Genomic DNA, 20,103 nt, shown 5'->3' on the forward strand with positions numbered 1-20,103 from the left:
AATGGATTGTTCAACTAATTATGCTCTAAAATTTGATTATTTGGGAAGATGTGAGATTTGCAGTTAATGCCATATAGCCACCAAATTCCAGAGACTATAGAATTATTTTAAAAATAAAATCATAGAAAATAAAAAAATTGATGAATATGCATGTCTTTTTGTGGATAGGGAAGTAATTTCTTTTCATAAAAGTAATAAAACATAAAGGTTAAATGTGACTGGATAAAAATTTCAAAATCTCTTTTAAAATCTAATATTAATAAAAACCAAAGGGAAATAACAAATTCTAGAAAAAGTATTTAGGATGGATACAATTTGGAATCAGAAAAACTGCTAAATTACATTTTATTTTTCACTAATCTCAATTTCATCATCAATAAAATGGGGAAAATAACAATACTGCTCTTTGTTGTTGAGAAGTGTCAAAGTCAAGTATGTATTTATAGCCCAGGCAGTGTGCAACACAATGTCAGTTATTATATTTTAATAATTATTGCTTTTGTATATGTCCGTATAAAGTTCAATGAGAAAAATACTTACACCCCCAGTGGAAAGACAGGTAAAGGATGTGAGTAATGTATAAAAGAAGAAACTTAATTACCTAATAAACTTGAAAAATTTAACCTTGGTAATGAGATGCAAATTAAAACATTAATAAAATGCCATTTTCCATCTAATAAGTTAGAAAAAAAATTTAAGTATAATACGAAAGAGAGGTTTTCTCATACACTGAGAACATAAATTTTTCGCCACCTGATCTTGAAGGTAATTTGGCAATGGTCCACATTCTTTTAACCTGTAATTTTACTCCTGAGGATGTATTTAAAACTGTCAAAATTTTATTTTTTGTGTGACTAATTGGACACATCTTAAATCAAGAGATTGCCTGGTTTTTGATAGCTCAGCCTTACCAATGAAAATAATTTTTACCATGCACTCTTAATACATTGATATTTATCTATGTAGTTATTTTTATAGCATACATTGTTGTCACTAAAAAATATACACAAAATAGAATTACAAGAATTGAAATAAAAGAAATAAAAGGAGAAATTCTAACATTTTCTCACTGCACCTGAGTGATCTGTCTCACAACATCCCCTAGTGTGCACATGCCTCATAATAAGGGCCACTGTCCAAGACCTAGCTGGAAGCACATGTTAGGTACTTAATAAATGTTTATTGAATGAAAAAGTGAATTATAAAAGCAGGATGCTAACGTATATATGCAATTTGATTCTACAAACACTAAGAAAAATTATATATAACACTAAAATATATATATATATATAATTTTCATAAATTTCTACAGTATGTTCTATAATCGTAAACTAAAACTCAGGGAAGATACGGATTTAAAAAATAAATGTAGACTATCAAATTGAAGGGTAATTTTGAAAAGTTGAGTGATAGAGTCTGAAATATAAAGAATATGAAATAAATAGTTCAAGACTCCAAATTGTATAACCTAGAGGACAGAATAACAGAAACTCATGAAAGGTTTTCTCCTATTTAAGTTACTATAAACCTGTATATTGCTGTGGTCTCCTTTCTTTGGAAATACTGGGAAACTTGATAACCCTTCTTTTCTGATTCCTTAGAAGATATCTTTAGGATAGGGCTTCCCATTCCTTAGCGTTCATAAGAATTTGCCGAGGTACATGTTAAAAGTATAGATTGCTGAGTCCTGCCCTCTGAGATTCTGATTTAGCAGTTTGAGGAAAGGTTAGGAAATCTATATTCAACCCCCTGTCTCCCATGCTGGGGTTTCTGATCTACAGGACCCGAGGATCACACATAAAAATTGTGGAGAGTGGTCCAAGCACTTGCCTTCTGTACAGAATATAGGACCTCCGAGACATTGCCCGCTGTGGGTTTGCCTGGCTCAGAATAGATGACAATAGGTGGGGATGATTGAAGTTCAGACTTAAAAAAGCACACGCTCCTTGCCAGTGTAAACCACAGAGCTAAAAGCCTCATGGAGACAAGGGCTCTTAAAAGCAGCCGTCCCTAAACTGAGGTCAGTACAAACCATTAGCAGTTGAAAAGGGGCTTTTTTATCATGTGAGACTAGGTCAAAAAGCCCAGAATGCCAGGGACCAAGCATTCAAGAGGAGACTGGCTTGGGAAAGTGGAGAGAGGCCTCTTCCAGGCTGATGCCCAGGCTATGAGGAAGGGCATTCATGCCCGGAGAGTCCCGCAGGTGATACTCATTTTCTGACAAGTTCAAGACCGTGCATGGTTTCTAAGTCCCACTGGGAAGTGACAGATATTATTTTAGCTGAAGGAAATAAAATTGACCCTTGAGCAGTGCAGGGGTTGGGGCATCAACCTCTGTGCAGTGCAAAATCCACATATAACTTTTGACTCCCGAAAACCTAACTGCCAATAGCCTGCCGTTGACGGAAAGCCTTAGCAATAACATAAACATTCGATTTACACTTATTTTGTATATCATGTGTATTATATATTGGATTGTTATAATAAAGTAAGCTAGAGAAAAGGTTATTCAAAAATCATAAGGAAGAGAAAATATATTTACTATTTATTAAGTAAAGGTGGATTATCATAAAGGTCTTCATCCTCGTCCTCTTCATGTTGAGTGGGCTGAGGAGGAGAAGGAAGGGGAGAAGATGATCTTGTTTCAGGGGTGGCAGATGCAGAAGAAAACTTATGTATCAGTGGACTCTTGCAGTGCAGACCTGTGTAAATCAAGGGTCAACTGTATTCAGATAAGTTAAAGTGGCTTTTCTAAGACTGTGCTGGGAGCTAGTCCAGAGTCAAGAGGAACGAACTTCAGTGATGTTAGGGACTCACTGTCTTCCTCACTGGCCACATGTGCCCAGGGGGCTTTGGTAATAATCCAGTTAAGCCTGACAAGCAAGAAGGAAGCAGCCAGTGCTGGTTCTGCAAAGACAGCTAAAGCTGAGACATGATTAATTTGATTCTCAAAAGGAATTTGGTTGATATAAAGATCGTTGTGATAAGATAGTAAGAAAAAAATGGCTTAAATTTTAGTTTTTGTAAGATTTGGGTTATTGAAATTTTTTTCCTAGTTCTATGAGAATAACAGCTTTTTGATGGCCCAGTAAACCTTTTAAAATCTTTTATTTTTAATTCAAAATGTGTCTCGTGCTCAAACTACCAGGCATCTCCTTCCACACTTCCACTTTTGCCTCCCCACGAAGCAGCCTTTTGGAAAGTATGTCAGACCTTGTCATGCCTTACTCAAAACTCTCAAGTGGTTTTCTCTTGTGATTGGAATTAAATTCCACATCCTTGCAATGGCCAAGAAATGATCCACTAGATCTGGCCATGGGCCAGTTCTCTAGCACCCATGCACTCTTTAGCCTCACCAGCCTCCTGTCCCCAAGAGGGCACTAAACAGGCCTGCAGTGCAGAGCCTTTTCCTCCACATGGCCTTGTGATGCTCACATGCCCTTCCCCTCAGGCACTGTGGCTGTGCCCACTGGTCCCTTCACTGTGAGACCTCCCTGATTGCCTTATGTAAGTTACATGCCCACACCCTTCTGTGTCACCCTATGCCCTACTTTGATTTTTTTTTTTTTTTTTTTTTGAGATGGAATCTTGCTCTGTTGCCCAGGCGAAGTGCAGTGGTGCAATTTCAGCTCACTTCAACCTCCGCCTCCCAAATTCTTTTGCCTTAGCCTCCCTAGTAGCTGGGATTACGGATGTGTGCCACCAAACCCAGCTAATTTTTGTATTTTTTGTAGAGACGGGATTTCACCATATTGGCCAGGTTGGTCTCGAACTTCTGACTTCAGGTGATCAGCCCATCTCAGCCTCCCAAAGTGTTGAGATTACAGGCATAAGCCACTGCACCCGGCCCACTTTGTTTTTGTTCATAATACTCATTACTACTCAACATCATATTTACTTATTTCACTTTTGTCCATCCCCTCACTGTGATTTTAGCTGCAAGAGGGCCCTGGACTTGATCTGTCTTGTTCAATGATGTGTTCCCATCGCCTAGAGGAGTGGACAGCATATAGCAGTGGTCCCCAACGTTTTTGGCACTAGGGACCGGTTTCACGGAAGACAATTTTTACACAGACCCAGGGGATGGGGATGGTTCCAGGATGATTCAAGCACATTACATTTATTGTACACTTTATTTCTATGATCATTATTACATTGTAATATATAGTGAAATAATTATATAACTCACCGTAATGTAGAATCAGTGGGAGCCCTGAGCTTGTTTTCCTGCAACTTGATGGTCCTATCTTGGGGTGATGGAAGACAGTGAGAGATCATGAGGCATTAGATTCTCACAAGGAATAGGCAACCGAGATCCCTCACACATGCAATTCAAATAGGGTTTGTGCTCCTACGAGAATCTAATGTCACTGCTGATTTGACAGGAGACAGAGCTCAGGTGGTGATGTGAGCTACGGGGAGAGGCTATAAATACAGATGAAGCTTCACTTGCTTACCTACTGCTCACCTCCTGCTGTGTGGCCCAGTTCCTAACAGGCCACAGACTGGTCCATGGCCCGAGGTTTGGGGACCCTTGGCATATAGTACTCACTCAATAAGCATGTTGGATAAATAAATACATGACATTAAAAACACTTACCAAGGCCAGGTATGGTGACTGACACCTGTATCCCAGTACTTGGGGAGTCTAAGGTGAGAGGATCACTTGAACCCAGGAGTTCAAGACCAGCCCAGGCAACATGGTGAAACCCCATCTCTAAAGAAACACACACACACACACACACACACACACACACACACACACACAAAATCAAAGTTAAATGAGAAAAAAATTCCAATAGTCTTTGTGCAACAACAAATCAAACCTTTTTCCACTGGATTTTAAAAATGCATTCAGTGTTTAAAAGTCTATTGTAATTATTTTATATCAAAATCTGGGAATTTGCTTCCTAGTTTATCTCAAAGCTAATTTGGATTTTTCTGCTTATTTTAATTCAAAAGATGATTTCTTGTTGATTTATTTTAACGAAGTATTCAGCAGGCTTGATTAAGAGTTTTGCTTGACCTTCTAAGGAAATAAGCACCCATAAGATCCGAAAGCCAAGGACAAACCTTGCAGACAGAGCTCAAATCTCACAGGACATCAGGGCAGGAACCATCTGTGTGGAGGAAGGTTGATACATGGGCCCTTGTAGTTGAGGTATGCGAGAAAGTAGGAGAACCCAGCAATATTTCATCTCTCACTTGTGTCATGCAGGAAACAGAAAACTTTTCAGGCAAAATGCATGCCCCTGTGGAGTTATAGCTCAATGGAGTAGCATGAAAGAGAATTGATTGTGTAATGAGGCTAATTCTAGCCATGGAGGATTGAGCCTTCTTGGAGCACTGCTACATCAGTGTCATAGGGACAGACCTCACTTACATATTCAAATTTGGGATAATTCAGCCAGCATTGAGTTGACCTTGTTTTTCTTCAATCTATGATGCATTTTTGCCTTAAACAATTTGTCTAAGCAAATTAATGATAGCAGGTAGATATGGGATAAGCCCCTAAACCCACTTAACAGAGCCAATTGTTTATGAAGACTTCAGCTCACCTACTTTTACATGCTTTTATGAAGGTGCCTTACTGATTTGTTAAAATGGGTCTGATTTCCCCCTTGACAACACATTAGCCATTCTAGGTGCTTGAGGATGTTAAGTCAAAAATTCTTTACAAATACATCGGGAGAAACAGTAACTCAGATGCTTCATCTGTTCCATCCAGCAGTGTCAATCTTGAATGGCTGTGTGGAAACCTTGTTTCACTGTGTGAGCTTCAGAGCGTGAGATGCTGGGTCGTCAGTTGCCGATTATCTCCCTAAAATGAGAAATAAAGCCTAGAAAACCAGTCAAAACTCCCGGGGTGAAGCGACATGTTTATTCATTAGCAGCCATAATAAGGTCAAGACAGTGCTTCCAAGAGAGGGTGTTGTGTTTGTGTGTGCACATGCCTAATCCACATACATAGAACACATTGCTTTAACATGATCGGGGTGCTAAGAAAACGTTATTACTGTGAAAGTAGACAGGCACATGGAAGACGCTGAATACAATTACTCTCTTCCCTTTGCCGATGTCTACTAGATGGTGAAATTTTTGATGGTAGCTGATGTTTCTAGATCTTTGCATTGCTCATTGTTCCTAGCACAACACCTGGTACTGATGAACTGTCAATAAATATTTGTTGAATTGCATCAGTTTTGTCTTAAGTAGACCCTGATTCAGAGCCATCCCCAATCCGTGCAAACTAAAGAGGATGTAAGTAAATATTAATAAAGGCTGGCCTGGTTTTCAAATTGCCCTCAATTTCAAAGGCTAGAGATTTAAAGACATATTTACTTAAGCCTCTGGTTATAGTTTGGGTTGGAAACAAATCTTCAAAATATTTTTAATAGGGGTTAATAAAGACAGTTGATGGAATGGGGAGAACCTATTTAAAAAAAAAAAAAAGACAAACCTTCCACTTCATGTTTTTGTGAGCAGCCAAATCCCCAAGAATGAGAAGATTTAGCTAATCTTTCCAATCACATTCTTCCTTCCTCCCCACCCCATCTCCTCAGAATTATGTTATCTCTTCTTGTCTTAAAAGCTCAGATGCCTTTTGAATTGGAGCGGCATTCAAAGGACAGTCAAGGGTCACCCTTGGAATATTAAAGGAGAGTGGATTACAGGAGAGGGAGGGACAGGAGCAGCTGGCGCTGGGCACAGCCATGTACAGACCCAAGGCAGAGAACGAGAGGAAAACTCCATACTGTCTGGCGCTGGCCAAGAGCAAGCTGCCCAGACTGCTGGGAAGCACAGGAAGCAAAGCTGGAGCAACCGAGCCACATTAGCAGTTTCCCAGCGTGTGCTATTGCAGTTTGGGAATAGAGGGAAGGAAAACACTTATTGGTGAAATCAATTAGGCAATAGCCTTTTGAACAGAAGTAGTATGGTTTATTTAGAGAATGTGGAAATGTGAACCTTGTAGAATTAAAAGCCAGATACTGTTTTAATTCAGAGAGAAAATTCTGCGGAATTTACAGCCCCCTTATAGTTACTTATTTCTTTTTTTTTTTTTTTTTTTTTTAATCTAAATTGGCTGGGCGTGGTGGCTTACACCTGTAACCCTGGAACTTTGGGAGGTGGAGGCTGGCGGATTGCCTGAGCTCAGGAGTTTGGGACAAACCTGGGCAACACAGTGAAACCCCATCTCTACTAAAATACAAAAAATAGCTGGCACAGTGGCTCACACCTGTAATCCCAAAACTTTGGGAGGCCTGGGTGGATGGATCACCTGAGGTCAGGAATTTGAGACCAGCCTGGCTGACATAGTGAAAAACCATCTCTACTAAAATACAAAATATAAGCTGGGCATGGTGGCAGGTGTAGTCCCAGCTACGTGGGAGGCTGAGGCAGGAGAACTGCTTGAGCATGGGAGGTGGAGGTTGTAATGAGCCGAGATTGTGCTACTGCACTCCAGCCTGGACAACAGAGTAAGACTAGTCTCCAAAAATAAAAAAATATATAAAATAATAAAAATAAAAATCTAAATTAATTTTTTTCTTCTTTTATCTTTTATAGATATCAACTCTTATTTTTGTTTTTCAAATGAAAGCAATAGACATTTAGTGAGGGTTTATTATGTGCCCAGCACTGTCCTAATATTTGAAGTATGCAGATATAAAGACAGTGTATCCTTTTAACAGTGGTTACCTATTGATTTTTTTGGTGGGGTGTGGGATGGGGAGCAGATCAGGCGGCAGATCATGAATCCCTTTAAAATCTGATGAAGGCTAGGAAGCTTCTTCACATAAACAACACAAACAGCCACACCTTGTCAAAAGGGTTGCAGACAGCAGGGAGCAAGCAATACCTCAATCTCTTACTATTACTAAGGAGTAGGCCTGCTCTGAGCACCGTTTGTGAATTATTTATTTAATCTGCTAACCCATCCATCCCATGAGGCATATATTGCTGTTATCCCATTTTTCTCTCGTGGAAATGGAGGCTCAGAGAACTCTGCTCTTCAGTGAGTAGAAGGTGAACCCATGTGAACCCAACGACAGGCTCTTGGGCTCCAGTGCCCAAGCACCCACCCTGGCACCATGGGACAGGGGTGTGGGGCTGTGCGAGGTCCCAGGTGAGGCTGATCACAGACTGCCTGTTATGGACCAAAGGGCATCTCTGTGGAGCTAGACCAGGAAGTGCCCGGACACTTTATTGCCACATGTCAGAAAATTATCCTAGCAATCATTATAATGTGAACAGCACATTCCCTGGTGGTGCAGTGCCCAGCCCATTGTCACAGCCTGAGAAAGGTAGACCAGGCTCCAGATAAGGAGGGCCTGGCATGGTAGGCAGGAGTTCTGGCCCAACTCAGAAACTGCTGTGGACACAGTCAAGTTTTGAGCTGGATTTTGAGGAATATTAGTCTGTCAGCAGGGGGCAGGCTGGATTTTTGTATTTATTTATGGAAATCTGAAACCATAAAAAGCATAAAAAACCTTCAAAAAAGGATGTTTTTTGAAGAAAAAGTTTTTTTCTCAACTTTATCATCAGAATGGAAGGACAGAATTAGATGTATACACATATTTCATGTAATGTTCATTTAAATCAATCTCTTCGTCTTCTAAGAAAAATAGTACCACGAGAACACTTGCAGTAAAATCATGCTTCTAATACACTATGTGTGTTTGATGACACTGCTCCCGAATGCCATAAGGAGGCTGGGACCACAGTTGGTTCTGTAGTGGTGCTGGCAGTGGCCAGCTTCCCTCAGTGACATGAAGATGCTTCCAGCTGAGCAAGGAGTTGGATGGAGCCCAAACGCTGAGCTTTTGGGGCGTCATCCCTGTGCACACCTTGGGGCGTCCAGGGCTCTGCTGCCTTAGCTTTGTTGGACTAATCTCCGGACTAGCTTGGTAGTAACTCCTCTCCCATTCAACCTGCATCTTGGGGGGAAATGAGACTTTCCTTTTCCGTTCCAGTATTGCTACTACATTCTCCCATCTTGTCCTGTGTTACAACAAATAATGCAGTTACACAAACGGAACTCGATTCTGTTTCTGGAAGCAGTATATGGATCAGTATGTATGTGTATGCAGAGTCAGAGAGGTAAGATAGACTGGTGAAGCCTTGGCTTCATATGATGTAGTTTCCGACACAGCTAAATAAATGTTAAAAATATCAACCAAAGGTAATCCTTACTCTGAACTTCCCTCTGTTCCTTCCCTCTCTCCTCCCTTCCCCTCCTCTCCCCTCCCCTTTTTTCCTTTCCTTTCCTTTCTTCTTTCTTTCCTTTCCTCTCCCCTTACCTCTTTTCCTTCCTTCTATTTCCTTCCTTCCTTCCTTCCTTCCTTCCTTCCTTCCTTCCTATCAATCAATCAGTCAAAACATAGTCTTTTATTGAGAGCCTGTTTGTTTCAGACATAGTGCCCAGTATTGGTAATTTTGACACGTGTCTGCCTGCCAGGGACTCAGACATCTCGGCTGTAGGGTCCTACACCTAAGTGTTTTGAAAAAGTAAATGATTGATAGGTGCAGCAAACCACTATGGCACACGTTTACCTATGTAACAAACCTGCACATCCTGCACATGTATTCTGGAACTTAAAATAAAATTAAATGATATTTTTAAAAAAGAAAATGATCCAGACAAAGTATCATGATTTTATTGCATCTGTGATGCATTGCAAATATGCAATATGGGCAGATCTGTGAAACCTTTTCCTCAAGTATGCTAAAGACTCCATGTAAAATAGATGGGAGGAGACAATATGGTCTTAAAAACTTGGAGTGGGCACTTAGGTCTTCCTCTATCTCCCTTTGAGGTCCAAGAGGCACCTCTTTAAAGCCCTCAGGGCTTCTCAGAGCTCAGTTTTAAAACCCTGGAACTAGAGAACAGCTCTTTCCATTCTAGAAACTGACTCTCACTTTTGCAAAAAGTTGCAAATGTTCAAATATACACAAGCAGACAAAAAACACACACACAGAGACACACACACACACACACACACACACACACACATTAAGTGCCTCTGCTAGAATTTTTAAGATGCTAGAAAGTAAGCTCTTTTTAGGACAGAGACCAGAGGTTCTCTCTTTGTAATTCTCAAGAAACTCTACATTCAAATTGCTAAATGTAAATTCACTTTAATCTGAGTTGCATTCTGCTTAAATCCTGATACCTATTTGAAGCCATTAGATTATGAAGAATGTATGAATGTAGGGTATGTGTATGCAATGTCAATATTGCTGTATAACCCCATTACCAAAAGACCAGATCTAGATGAGCCTGGATTGAACTCTTATTGATGCTTTTTCACAAAGGCAGCAGAAATTGAATTGATGGTGCTATTAGGTTGTCAATACCAGTGTCTCCCATTCTTCCCAGATAAGTATACATGAAGCATCGTCCATACAGTCATTTTAACCTCCTAGGGGCAAAGGAGCTACAGAGGTTCAAGGTGAGGACTCTAAGGAGGTGTGTCTATGTATCTATGTGCTAGATACTTTGTGGAAGTCCAGAACTGTCAGACTCCTGTTTGATTGATTATTGTGTTGTTATTTCAACCTACAGGTTTGTATTGATGAGCTGTTTGGCTTATTTGCTTGCCTGTGTTTAAATACAGCTGCATCTGATTTCATTATCAATGGAAGTATCCGCTAGAGTATAAGCTTAGTTAAGAGGACCTGGCATTCATGGTGGGACTTGGAGACAGATAGAGACCCTAGGTGGATATCAACAGGAGAGAAGGACGCTTATATAAAGTTCAACAAAAAGACAAGAGACACTTAAATTGCCTATATGTGCACACTCATTGTTGGTAATGAAATGCCATCCTGTCATACCAAAGGAAATCAGGTATTTGCTGTTTTATTTTTTTCTTTCAAGATGATTCTGGACATTCACCTTAACCAAATATTCCCTAGATAAAGTGTTGGGGACGAGTGGGGATAGAAAATAGTATAATTTGCCCAGGACATCCTTTTAACAGAAGTGCTAGACCTTATTTTACTGTGTAATGAGCTTGTCTACCTCTAATACAGTGTTCATCTGACTGGGGGTCATCAGCGGGTACAGTGGGTTGTGGTGCAGGTGGCCTGAGGCACCATTTGTATGTACAACTATTAGGTTATTTTTGGCAGATAATGGTAGTCAGTAGTGGTTAGAGATGAGTGAGGGTTTGCTGCATGGCAGTCCTCAAAGCCTTGCATTCTGGTTATGATGAAAACAAGCTCTCAGACCAAGAGCTGCCATACATTCAGATATTTATTAAACACGCTTTTATTACCAATTATTTCCAAATAGTTTACTTGACTTCTCTGAAAGCTTAACGAAGTCATAGTTCTCTGTCATTTTAGGTGAATCTAGCATACCTTACCTGAAGGTTCATTAAGGTAGATATGACACAGTTCTAGAGGCAAGATCTATAGGCATAAGCAACAAGACTTACTAGATCATTAATATTCTCTGCTTGCATGCAAAGGTGGAGAAGGTCTCCAAAATATTTTAGCCAATATACATATTTTGAATATGACTAATTTAAGCAAATGAGAACCTATTTCTAACCTCTATTAATGCTGATCAATAAGGCACTAATTTTACCCAAATTAATATAAATTATACTAGACAGCAAAATGCAGGGTGAGGGAGTGGTGGACAAGTGAACAGTGTTTGTGGTGGCCACGCCTGGAATGTGGCTTTTCTGATTGAATGCCAGTCTTGGAGCATGAATATCGCTTAAGGCAACTGATCAAACCCAGGGTGGAGCTCATGGGTCGGCAAACTTTTTCTGTAAAGAGGTAGATGGTAAATATTTCAGGCTTTGCAGTCCAAAAGGCAAAATCCATGCTGCCCCAGGCATGACCTTGACCGAGGCAGCTCCTTTCAGGCAGGAGCAGTTCTTGAGAAAGGACTCCTCTGCTGTGAGCCATTGAGGGGAAACATGGCTGGCTGTTGAGAAATGAGTGCCTTGGTTCTAAAGGAAGGATCTGGCCAGCACCCCACAGCATCGCCTACAGCATCTATTTAAGTCTTCAATTTCAATGATTTGGTGACTCGTGCTCCAAACTGGTGGAGTAAAAAGTAAACCCCCAGTCAGTTAGATACCTTAATGTGGGAGTTAGATACCTTAATGTGGGAAGCAGTATTGTAGAAAATAGTCATTTGTATAATACTTTTAGATCTTTCAAAACATATTCATACACAGTATCTGTACATTACCTCACTTAAGTCTCACAATATCCTTGAGGTATAAAGTCACATTGGTATGGGAACCAAGATGGAAGAAGAGATGGCAGTTCATGGTCCTGCCAGTAATTAGCGCTAAAACAGGGAATATCCACGGGGTCCCCTCTTTAGTTCTCCACTGTTAAACACAGCATTTATTTTTAGTTTTGAATGTTCCTGCTTGATTTTCACAGAATACTTATCTTATTTATTCGGGGATAGGATTAAAGAAAATTTCAGCCACACTAACTGTAAAATGGAGAGGCATGGGGAAAAAGGCAGCAGTTGGGAATGTTGAATCCACTTGGGATCAACATTTGGCTGTGAAAATCTACTGTGGGGCAGTCAAAGGTATGCATGTATAAGCTTAGTAATGAAGTGCATTATAATGGAAACTTTTGTCTGTTGAATATTTGCTAGAAAGCTGGGATTTTCCACTGATTTTCAAAATAAATTTTATTTGCAGCCCAAAAAGTGACATTTAAAATAATCAGTTGTGGGTGAACTTATGGTACTTGTAGTGTCCTTTTTTGATCTTCTCAAATTTTCAAAATGTTCTACAATAAATATATATACTTACATCAATAAAAAAACACATAAAAATAAAATATGGTCTTATTTCAGAAAGTCAAATAGAAGGTCTTATAGAAAACTACTGAAAAAGTAAGGAAATATTGAATAATGAAAAATTAGAAATATTTTATAACTTTTGGGAGAAATACTCTTACATTATTGAGCTAAACTAATTAATAATATTTGGTAATTAATAAAAGAAAGTAAGTTTGCTTTTCTTCAAGACTAAGGTAATGATATTCACATTTGAAGTTTCCCTTTCCCCAAACCTACCAAGGCCTAGTTTCTTCCTCTTAATTCTTTTTGATTTTGATTTTTACCTCTTCTCTGTGGGCGAAACTAAACACAAAATATGACACTGTGTTTGCATCTTAAATTAGATGTAGGTAATTTGTTTCTATCTTTTTGCCTATGCTGAAATGTAGAATTTTGAGAGGAGGGAAAATCCAATACCTTTTTTTCTTTATAATGAATATAATTTTTCTATTGAATTCTAGGAATAGATCTGTTGTGTATTGTATAACTTTACCATACTTGAGTGCTTCACAACCAAATGAAGTGTTTCCCTGGGTTTTTGAAGCCTGCCTATGTTATTTACATTTTCCTCAAAGCTGTGCCGATGGCCTGTTTCATCGTTAGTTTGCATGTACATAAAAATATGCTGGACCTCGTTCAAGCTCAGTGTAGAGAGGTGTGGCTATTTCTATCGTGTGGCTGCCACTGGACACGGATGCTTTGCTAAGTTAATTATCTCACTATCTTTAGTGTCACCGACTATAAAATGAGAATGCATATGCTTATCAGAACTCTGTTGTTTAAATTATTGAAGATCTTTAGCTGAATTATATATCTGTTTATGTGGTATTATGTTTAGCAGCCTAGTAAAAAAAAAAAAAAAAAAAAAAAAAACCCACAAAGCCCAAGTCGAAGTCTCCTCCTTAATACAGTGCCTGTATCTACTCTTACAAGGTTTTACAATGGAAATACACTGGGAAATCTCTATTTAAAAGTCACATGAAAGCCCATCAGAAGTTAGCATATGATGACAGAACATATGGTTAGTATATAGTAAATCATCTATCATTTATGCTAACTACACAGAAATAAATTCTAAGAAACATTAAGTAAAAGTTGTTAGAATGTGAGAAGCATTGGACAAATATGTACTTGCAGAAGTTTTTGAGCTTAGTATTATAGAATCATTAACAATTAGTGCCGTAATTTATGGATAATCTAACCTGGCACATTCCAGGTCTATTAAATAAGAGTTATAAGGCAAAGACCTCCCATGGTCAAATAATTTTGGGAAATGCTAGGATAAGAGAGTTAGATAGTTAGATGGACTTTCTTTCCTGGTAGACTTCCCTGCCGAGTTTTCCACGTGGGTACAACTGCAGAGCTCTTTTATTGTAGAATATCTTTTGGGACAAGTGTTTTGTGTAACGCACTTTGGGAAATATTGGGTTGTTATAGCCTTTTCACTTTCTAGACAAAAAGCCAACGTCAAACGTGGTTAAGTGGCTTGCCATGTTTATCTAGAGCGTGAAGCTGCATGCAAGCCTGGGTACTGAACACTCTCTGATGTCCTGTCTACTATACTATATTGCCCCATAGATTTCATTCAAGCAATGTCAGCCAGAGAGCTGTTTTGTTCCTACCTTCTGTAGGGAAGATGATACTACACACAGCATGTCTGGGACTAGATTATCCAGGCTTTAACTCTCTTCAGAGCCACTGGCTTTGGCTCATAATCCAAAATCTGGGATACTCCATGAGTTACTAAGTCCATAAACCTTGAATTTTTCACCCAATGCCTACTGGGTAAAAAAGATGCTGACGTTTGGAGATAAATCTGCTATGGTTGAAAAATACAGCTTTACCATTTAGCTGCGTGCCTTTGGCGCAAGAAACTTAGCCTACTGAGCCTCCATCTCTTATCTATATGATGGGGCTAATACCTTAAATAGCTGGGGTAACATTAGATCTATCTGAGGAGCCTGTCTGGTAAAGGCATTCAGTAAGCAGGACCTATTTTTATTCCTTAATAATGCTTGAAGGAGACAAATAATCACTGTGTAGTTTCTTTTTTTTTTTTTTTTCGAGATGAAGTTTCACTCTTGTTACCCAGGCTGGAGTGCAATGTCACGATCTCGGCTCACTGCAACCTCTGCCTCCTGGGTTCAAGCAATTCTCCTGCCTCAGCCTCCTGAGTAGTTGGGACTACAGGCGCATGCCACCATGCCCAGCTAATTTTTGTATTTTTAGTAGAGACAGGGTTTTACCATGTTGACCAGGATGGTCTCGAACTCTTGACCTCGTGATCCACCCGCCTCGGCCTCCCAAAGTGCTGGGATTATAGGCGTGAGCCACCGTGCCTGGCCATCACTGTGCAGTTTCTGATGTTGATTGCAGTCCTCTCCTCGTAGGACGCAGTGAAATTTTTTTTTGTGATTTGTAACACAAACTACCTCTCTTGCTTCTCCCTTTTTCACCGTCTGGTTCTTGGGCCTCTGGTGGCCCCTGTGAGTGTCCTGTATTGGCACATGCCACATCCTATCCTTGCACACATGCAATACTGTTCCATGGTGGACCAGTCACTTTCTTCTGTCAGGGCTGATAGATGAATTGCAAAGAAGTCTCAGCATCTTCTATTGTGATAGTAACAATTTCAGAGTTTCAAGTAAGAAGTCTTCATCAGCTCTATTTTATTTCTCACCTGTACTAGCTATTTCTGTTCCTGTTTACCACTGCAGAGATCCTTGTACAGGCTGAAGTTGCAAGTCTCTTACATTTCTACAAGCACCTATGTAGATACATGTTAGAAAATCCTCTCTTCACTCAGGCAGAAAGGATTTCACAGACTGCTATGGCTCTTGGCAGAGAGAGAATGACTTCCAAGCCGAGTGCTACTTGAAAGAGGCACTCCCCCATCACTTATAAGTCTGTACTCAGTGGTTACTGCTTGTGACACATTTTCAAATGGACCCCCCAGTGGCTGCAGCTGTGATTAAAAGCTGTCTGCTCTCTGCCTCACTGGGGGTTTGCTGTTTAACCATGTCATGCACACACACACACACACACACACACACACACACACACACACACACATATATGTGGGCTACAACTCCATCATGGAAAACGTAAGGTATTTTGTAAGACAAAAAAAAATCAAATGAGTACTTGAATGATGAACTCTTGGATTTTCGAAGCTCAAGTCAGTGAAAGGCACTAGCTGGGAACCTAGCCATGTATGAGGCACGTAAAAGTAATTTGAGGAGGAAGAACTAATGGTCAGTGAACATATACCATCTGCCAGTGCATGCTTTGCACACATCAGCCAGGCAGAACATCTTAAAGATTTAAGTGCACTTGTACCCAGCAGCTGCATTTCAGCCCGTCGGTGTGATTCGGGTTTCAGTTTGACCCTTCACAAATAAAGCAAGAGCAAAATATTCTTTCTTAAGTTTACCCAGATATTCACTGGCACATTAATAATCATGTCTGACTTATCATAAGACTGCTCTTCTCAACATAAGTTTATCATTAACGTTACCTTAAAAAATGCGCAGATGAGCAGTGCAGCGACAGAGACTGGGTGTCTCAAAGGTACAGGTTACACCCCTTCCTTTAGATTACAGAAACTGAGGATTCAACCTTTTATAAAGTAAAAAGTATGGACTAGAATGTAAGCCTGGGATCTTTACATCACATGACGAGTATGCTTAGGAACACCATGAGGTCAGGCAGCAAGCGTTGTTCCCCTCCTTACCCATCCTCACACCAACTAAATCAGAACTCAAACATGCATGTTTTCTTAGATATTTAGGAAAGAGATCTGGAGAAATCTTTAGAATTGTGTGTCTCCTTTCCCGTCTGCCTGCCTCCCTCATCTCCTCCAAGTTTCAAGCACTCCAAATCCCAGCGACAAGACCCAGTAAACAAAATGCTAATCTATCACTAGCAAATTCAAGCTGACAGTACTGTGAATCGACCACATTGATTACATTGATTATATTTCAAATATTTACAATACGGTGAGACAAGTCTAATTTCTTTTCTAAAGAGTTCAAGGTAGGTATCACCATTTCTGAGGGGGAAAAACAATGGAGAAATGTTTGTGGTTGCTATCTGCAATAATCTGGTGCTGACAGAGAGTAGTATTTTATTTAGTAATTAACAGTGTAAAGGGGAGAGGAGCTGTCATGTTGGTTCTTAAGCTGGGGAATGTGATGAAAGATGATATCTGCGATCTCATCCTTTCCACTTGTTTAGGATTGTCAGGATGAGAAATGTCAGCATTATGAAAGCTCGGCTCTGCTCTTGATATGATAAAACCCTTCAAAAGCCAGTCTTTCTCTCTCCCTCGTCCCCCTCCTTTCTTGCTCTCTCTCTCTCCCTGCACTTGCTTTTTTATTTATCCTGTTTTGTTAGATGGCAGAAATATAATTCTTTTCTTTCTTCCTATTATAAGCCACCATTTTTGTTTTATTATATGTTTCACAACCCCTAATGCCCCACTGAAAATTACCTTGTTAAATGACAGTGTTTCAAAGCCATGAATCCTTTCCACCATTCCCTCAGAGGTTTGAAACAGTCAACAGACTGTAAAGAATAAATAATAAAAAAGTATTGATTATTTTGATGACTGTGAGATTCAATTAAGTATTAATTTTGCCCTCCAGTGGACCTATCAAGGTATTCAAAAGGGAGGATTCGGCTCAGCTAAATGCGTGCTGAGTGCTTCAGCCTTAAATAGGGAGAAAATGTGTTTACCTACAGTATTTGAAGAAGAAGTGCATTGATGCACAGAGTCCAATATTTAAGTGCTGTGCAAATTAAGCCCTGGTGACAGTGACATTGTTTTCAATGGTATGAGTATTGACTAAAGAAGTGCATTTGATGACAGCTTAAACTATTTGTATTGATTAACATTTTCATAGATTATCATGTGTCATATCAAATTCACTTTTCAGGCATGAATACATTAAAAAAAAACACAGGCATAATGCAACCAATGCAATGGTGGGACCCGGGAGCCTGCCGCCCACCTGCTTCTGTGCTGGTCACCTGTTTCCTGCTCAGGAACCATTTAGGCATGAACTTGGAAATAAATAGCTCCCAGATCTCACAAAAAGGGCACTTCTTGCTCTTCCTTCTGCATCCAATATTGTGTCAAAGCAATATTATGCATCTCAGTTTGCAAATGGAATAAAAGACTATACTTGGGAAATATTTCTGATCCTAAAATGCCCTCCTAAATAAGCTGAAGATAAAGCAGATCTAAATAATTAGGGGAAAAAGTTTGTCTTTTCTGGAGGTGATTTTTGTTTTCTTTTTCTTTAATGCTCTGGGTATAGGATGCTCTAGGCATCCGAATTATTGAACACAGTTTGTAAGTATTTTCCCAATTCCTTAAACATTTTTAAAATCAATTTTCGTATATTGTGTTGTATATTATTTGCTTTAAAATGTTCATTTGATTTGGGGTCAGCTCTGGTTCCCAATCTGGGACCAGGGAAGCCAACTTCTAAGGGTGCTTATAGAATTTACATAAGAAATATCTTTTATTCCATTGAAAGCCTTTCGAGGTCTCTTTTCTCCCTATCTTTTTTCTCTGCTCTTGGGATAGGGTTTAATTGCTTCTCCCCCGGGGAGAAGGCTTCTTAAAATAGCCTGTGGTTCCTCCATAGGGTGCTCTTCCTTTTTAGTATGTTGCTGAAGTACAAGCCCAGCACTTTCTTTTTTTCTTACTGCATTAAAGACAGAACAAGGTGTAAAAACATTCGCACAAAAGCATATCCCACAATTAAAGCTGTGCCGGTTAGGTTGCTTTCAAAGAAGTTTTTTTTTTTTTTTTTTTTTTTTTCCTTTTGAAGCCTCCTGAATCTCTCACATGCTAGTTGAGCTTTAATAGGGTGGGGAGTAATGGAGAACTCATCGGATCTGTAATAGCTCTTCACTTGACTGCAGCCAGCAATAACAGCGGGAGCAGCCAGAGATAAGAGAGAGAGGAGAGAGGGAGAGTGTGTGTGGAAGAGAGAGAGAGAAGAGAGGGAGAGGGAGAGAGAGGACACGCACTCTAAAGCTGCCACTTTTTTTTCCTCCCCTTCACTCTTTTTGCCCATCCTAGGATCCAATGATAGCTGGACAAGTCAGTAAGCCCTTGCTGTCAGTGCGGAGTGAAATGAATGCGGAGTTGAGAGGTGAGGACAAGGCTGCTACTTCAGACAGCGAGCTGAATGAGCCCCTGCTTGCGCCTGTGGAATCAAATGACAGCGAGGACACTCCCAGCAAGCTCTTCGGTAAGTCTGTCTAGGTATTTCATTTCAGTACTACCATGTTGTCCGGAAGAGCAATCCAACCCCCTTACCCCCCTTTTTTTTCTGTTGTTCATTCAGTTTTCTTGTAAGTACTAAAAAGGAGCATCTTGGAGGTGCTAAGCCACCGAAGCTGATTCCAGCCGGCTAGGAGGATGTCCTCCAAACTTTTACCAACAAGGAACTTATTCGCTGCCCATTTTGACTTGTCAAATATGGCTAGAGTCCCCAGGCTGGAAATTATTTGGGAAAAAAAAGAGAAAGTGATAATAATAATCAAGAAATCAGTTCCATTGTGAGAACTGGTTAACATTTATTGAGTAAATATCGACTCGGTTTCAGGTTGCTTTGCAGCCTTTTGTTAAGGGGAAGGTGAGTAAAGACATTATCTGTCGTCTGAAGATGGGAGAGGAGAACTGAAAAATATCAATACAAGTTGTGCTATGCCAGGTAAACAAAGGTGGCCATGAGAATTGCTCTGAGAAATAACATTGTGTCATCACAATCAGAATGAATATTTCTTCTTTTAAAAAGGTGATGAGGAAAGAAAACAGGTTCTCTGATTCCCTCCCTTACCCCTCTCCCTTTCAACATGCTGTTTATAGCCTCAATAACTAAAAGTAGAGGCAGCCCAGGACCTTTTAGAATCTTTGTTTCATAAACAAAACAAGAATAAGCAAAGTGCCACTCCAGCAAAGACATCTGTCATTCAAACAGATGACACTCTGTAAGCCAACTCAAGCAACTGTGATCTCTAATCAGAAAGGGGAGCAGGTTGTTGAGGCGCGTGCCTGAGTGATAGATGTTAATGGATGTCTCTGCTGGAGAAGCACTTTAGGGTTCAGAGTGATGTTAGGTTTTCAGAACAATTGTTCCTGAAACATTTGCTTTTAATTATTTTCAAGTGCCTGTGTGTGCACACACACATAGACATATGTATATATACTAATCTGATATATATATATACACACACACACACACACACACACACACACA

At 39.8% G+C, this 20,103-nt stretch overlaps 1 protein-coding gene across 4 annotated transcripts in view; it reads left to right on the plus strand.

Moving 5' to 3' along the window:
* Nucleotides 1-20,103, plus strand: part of POU6F2 (POU class 6 homeobox 2) — a 473,172-nt gene that overhangs the window by 75,854 nt on the left and 377,215 nt on the right. For all 4 annotated transcript variants that reach the window (XM_037730523.1, XM_017506155.2, XM_037730520.1 and 1 more), the window contains one exon: nt 18,921-19,092. In XM_037730523.1, the coding sequence (XP_037586451.1) occupies nt 18,921-19,092 (172 nt within the window). The remainder of the gene's footprint in view (nt 1-18,920; nt 19,093-20,103) is intronic.

Source organism: Cebus imitator, unplaced genomic scaffold (assembly GCF_001604975.1).
Source record: "Cebus imitator isolate Cc_AM_T3 unplaced genomic scaffold, Cebus_imitator-1.0 Scaffold349, whole genome shotgun sequence".
NCBI classification, from domain to species: Eukaryota; Metazoa; Chordata; class Mammalia; order Primates; family Cebidae; genus Cebus; species Cebus imitator.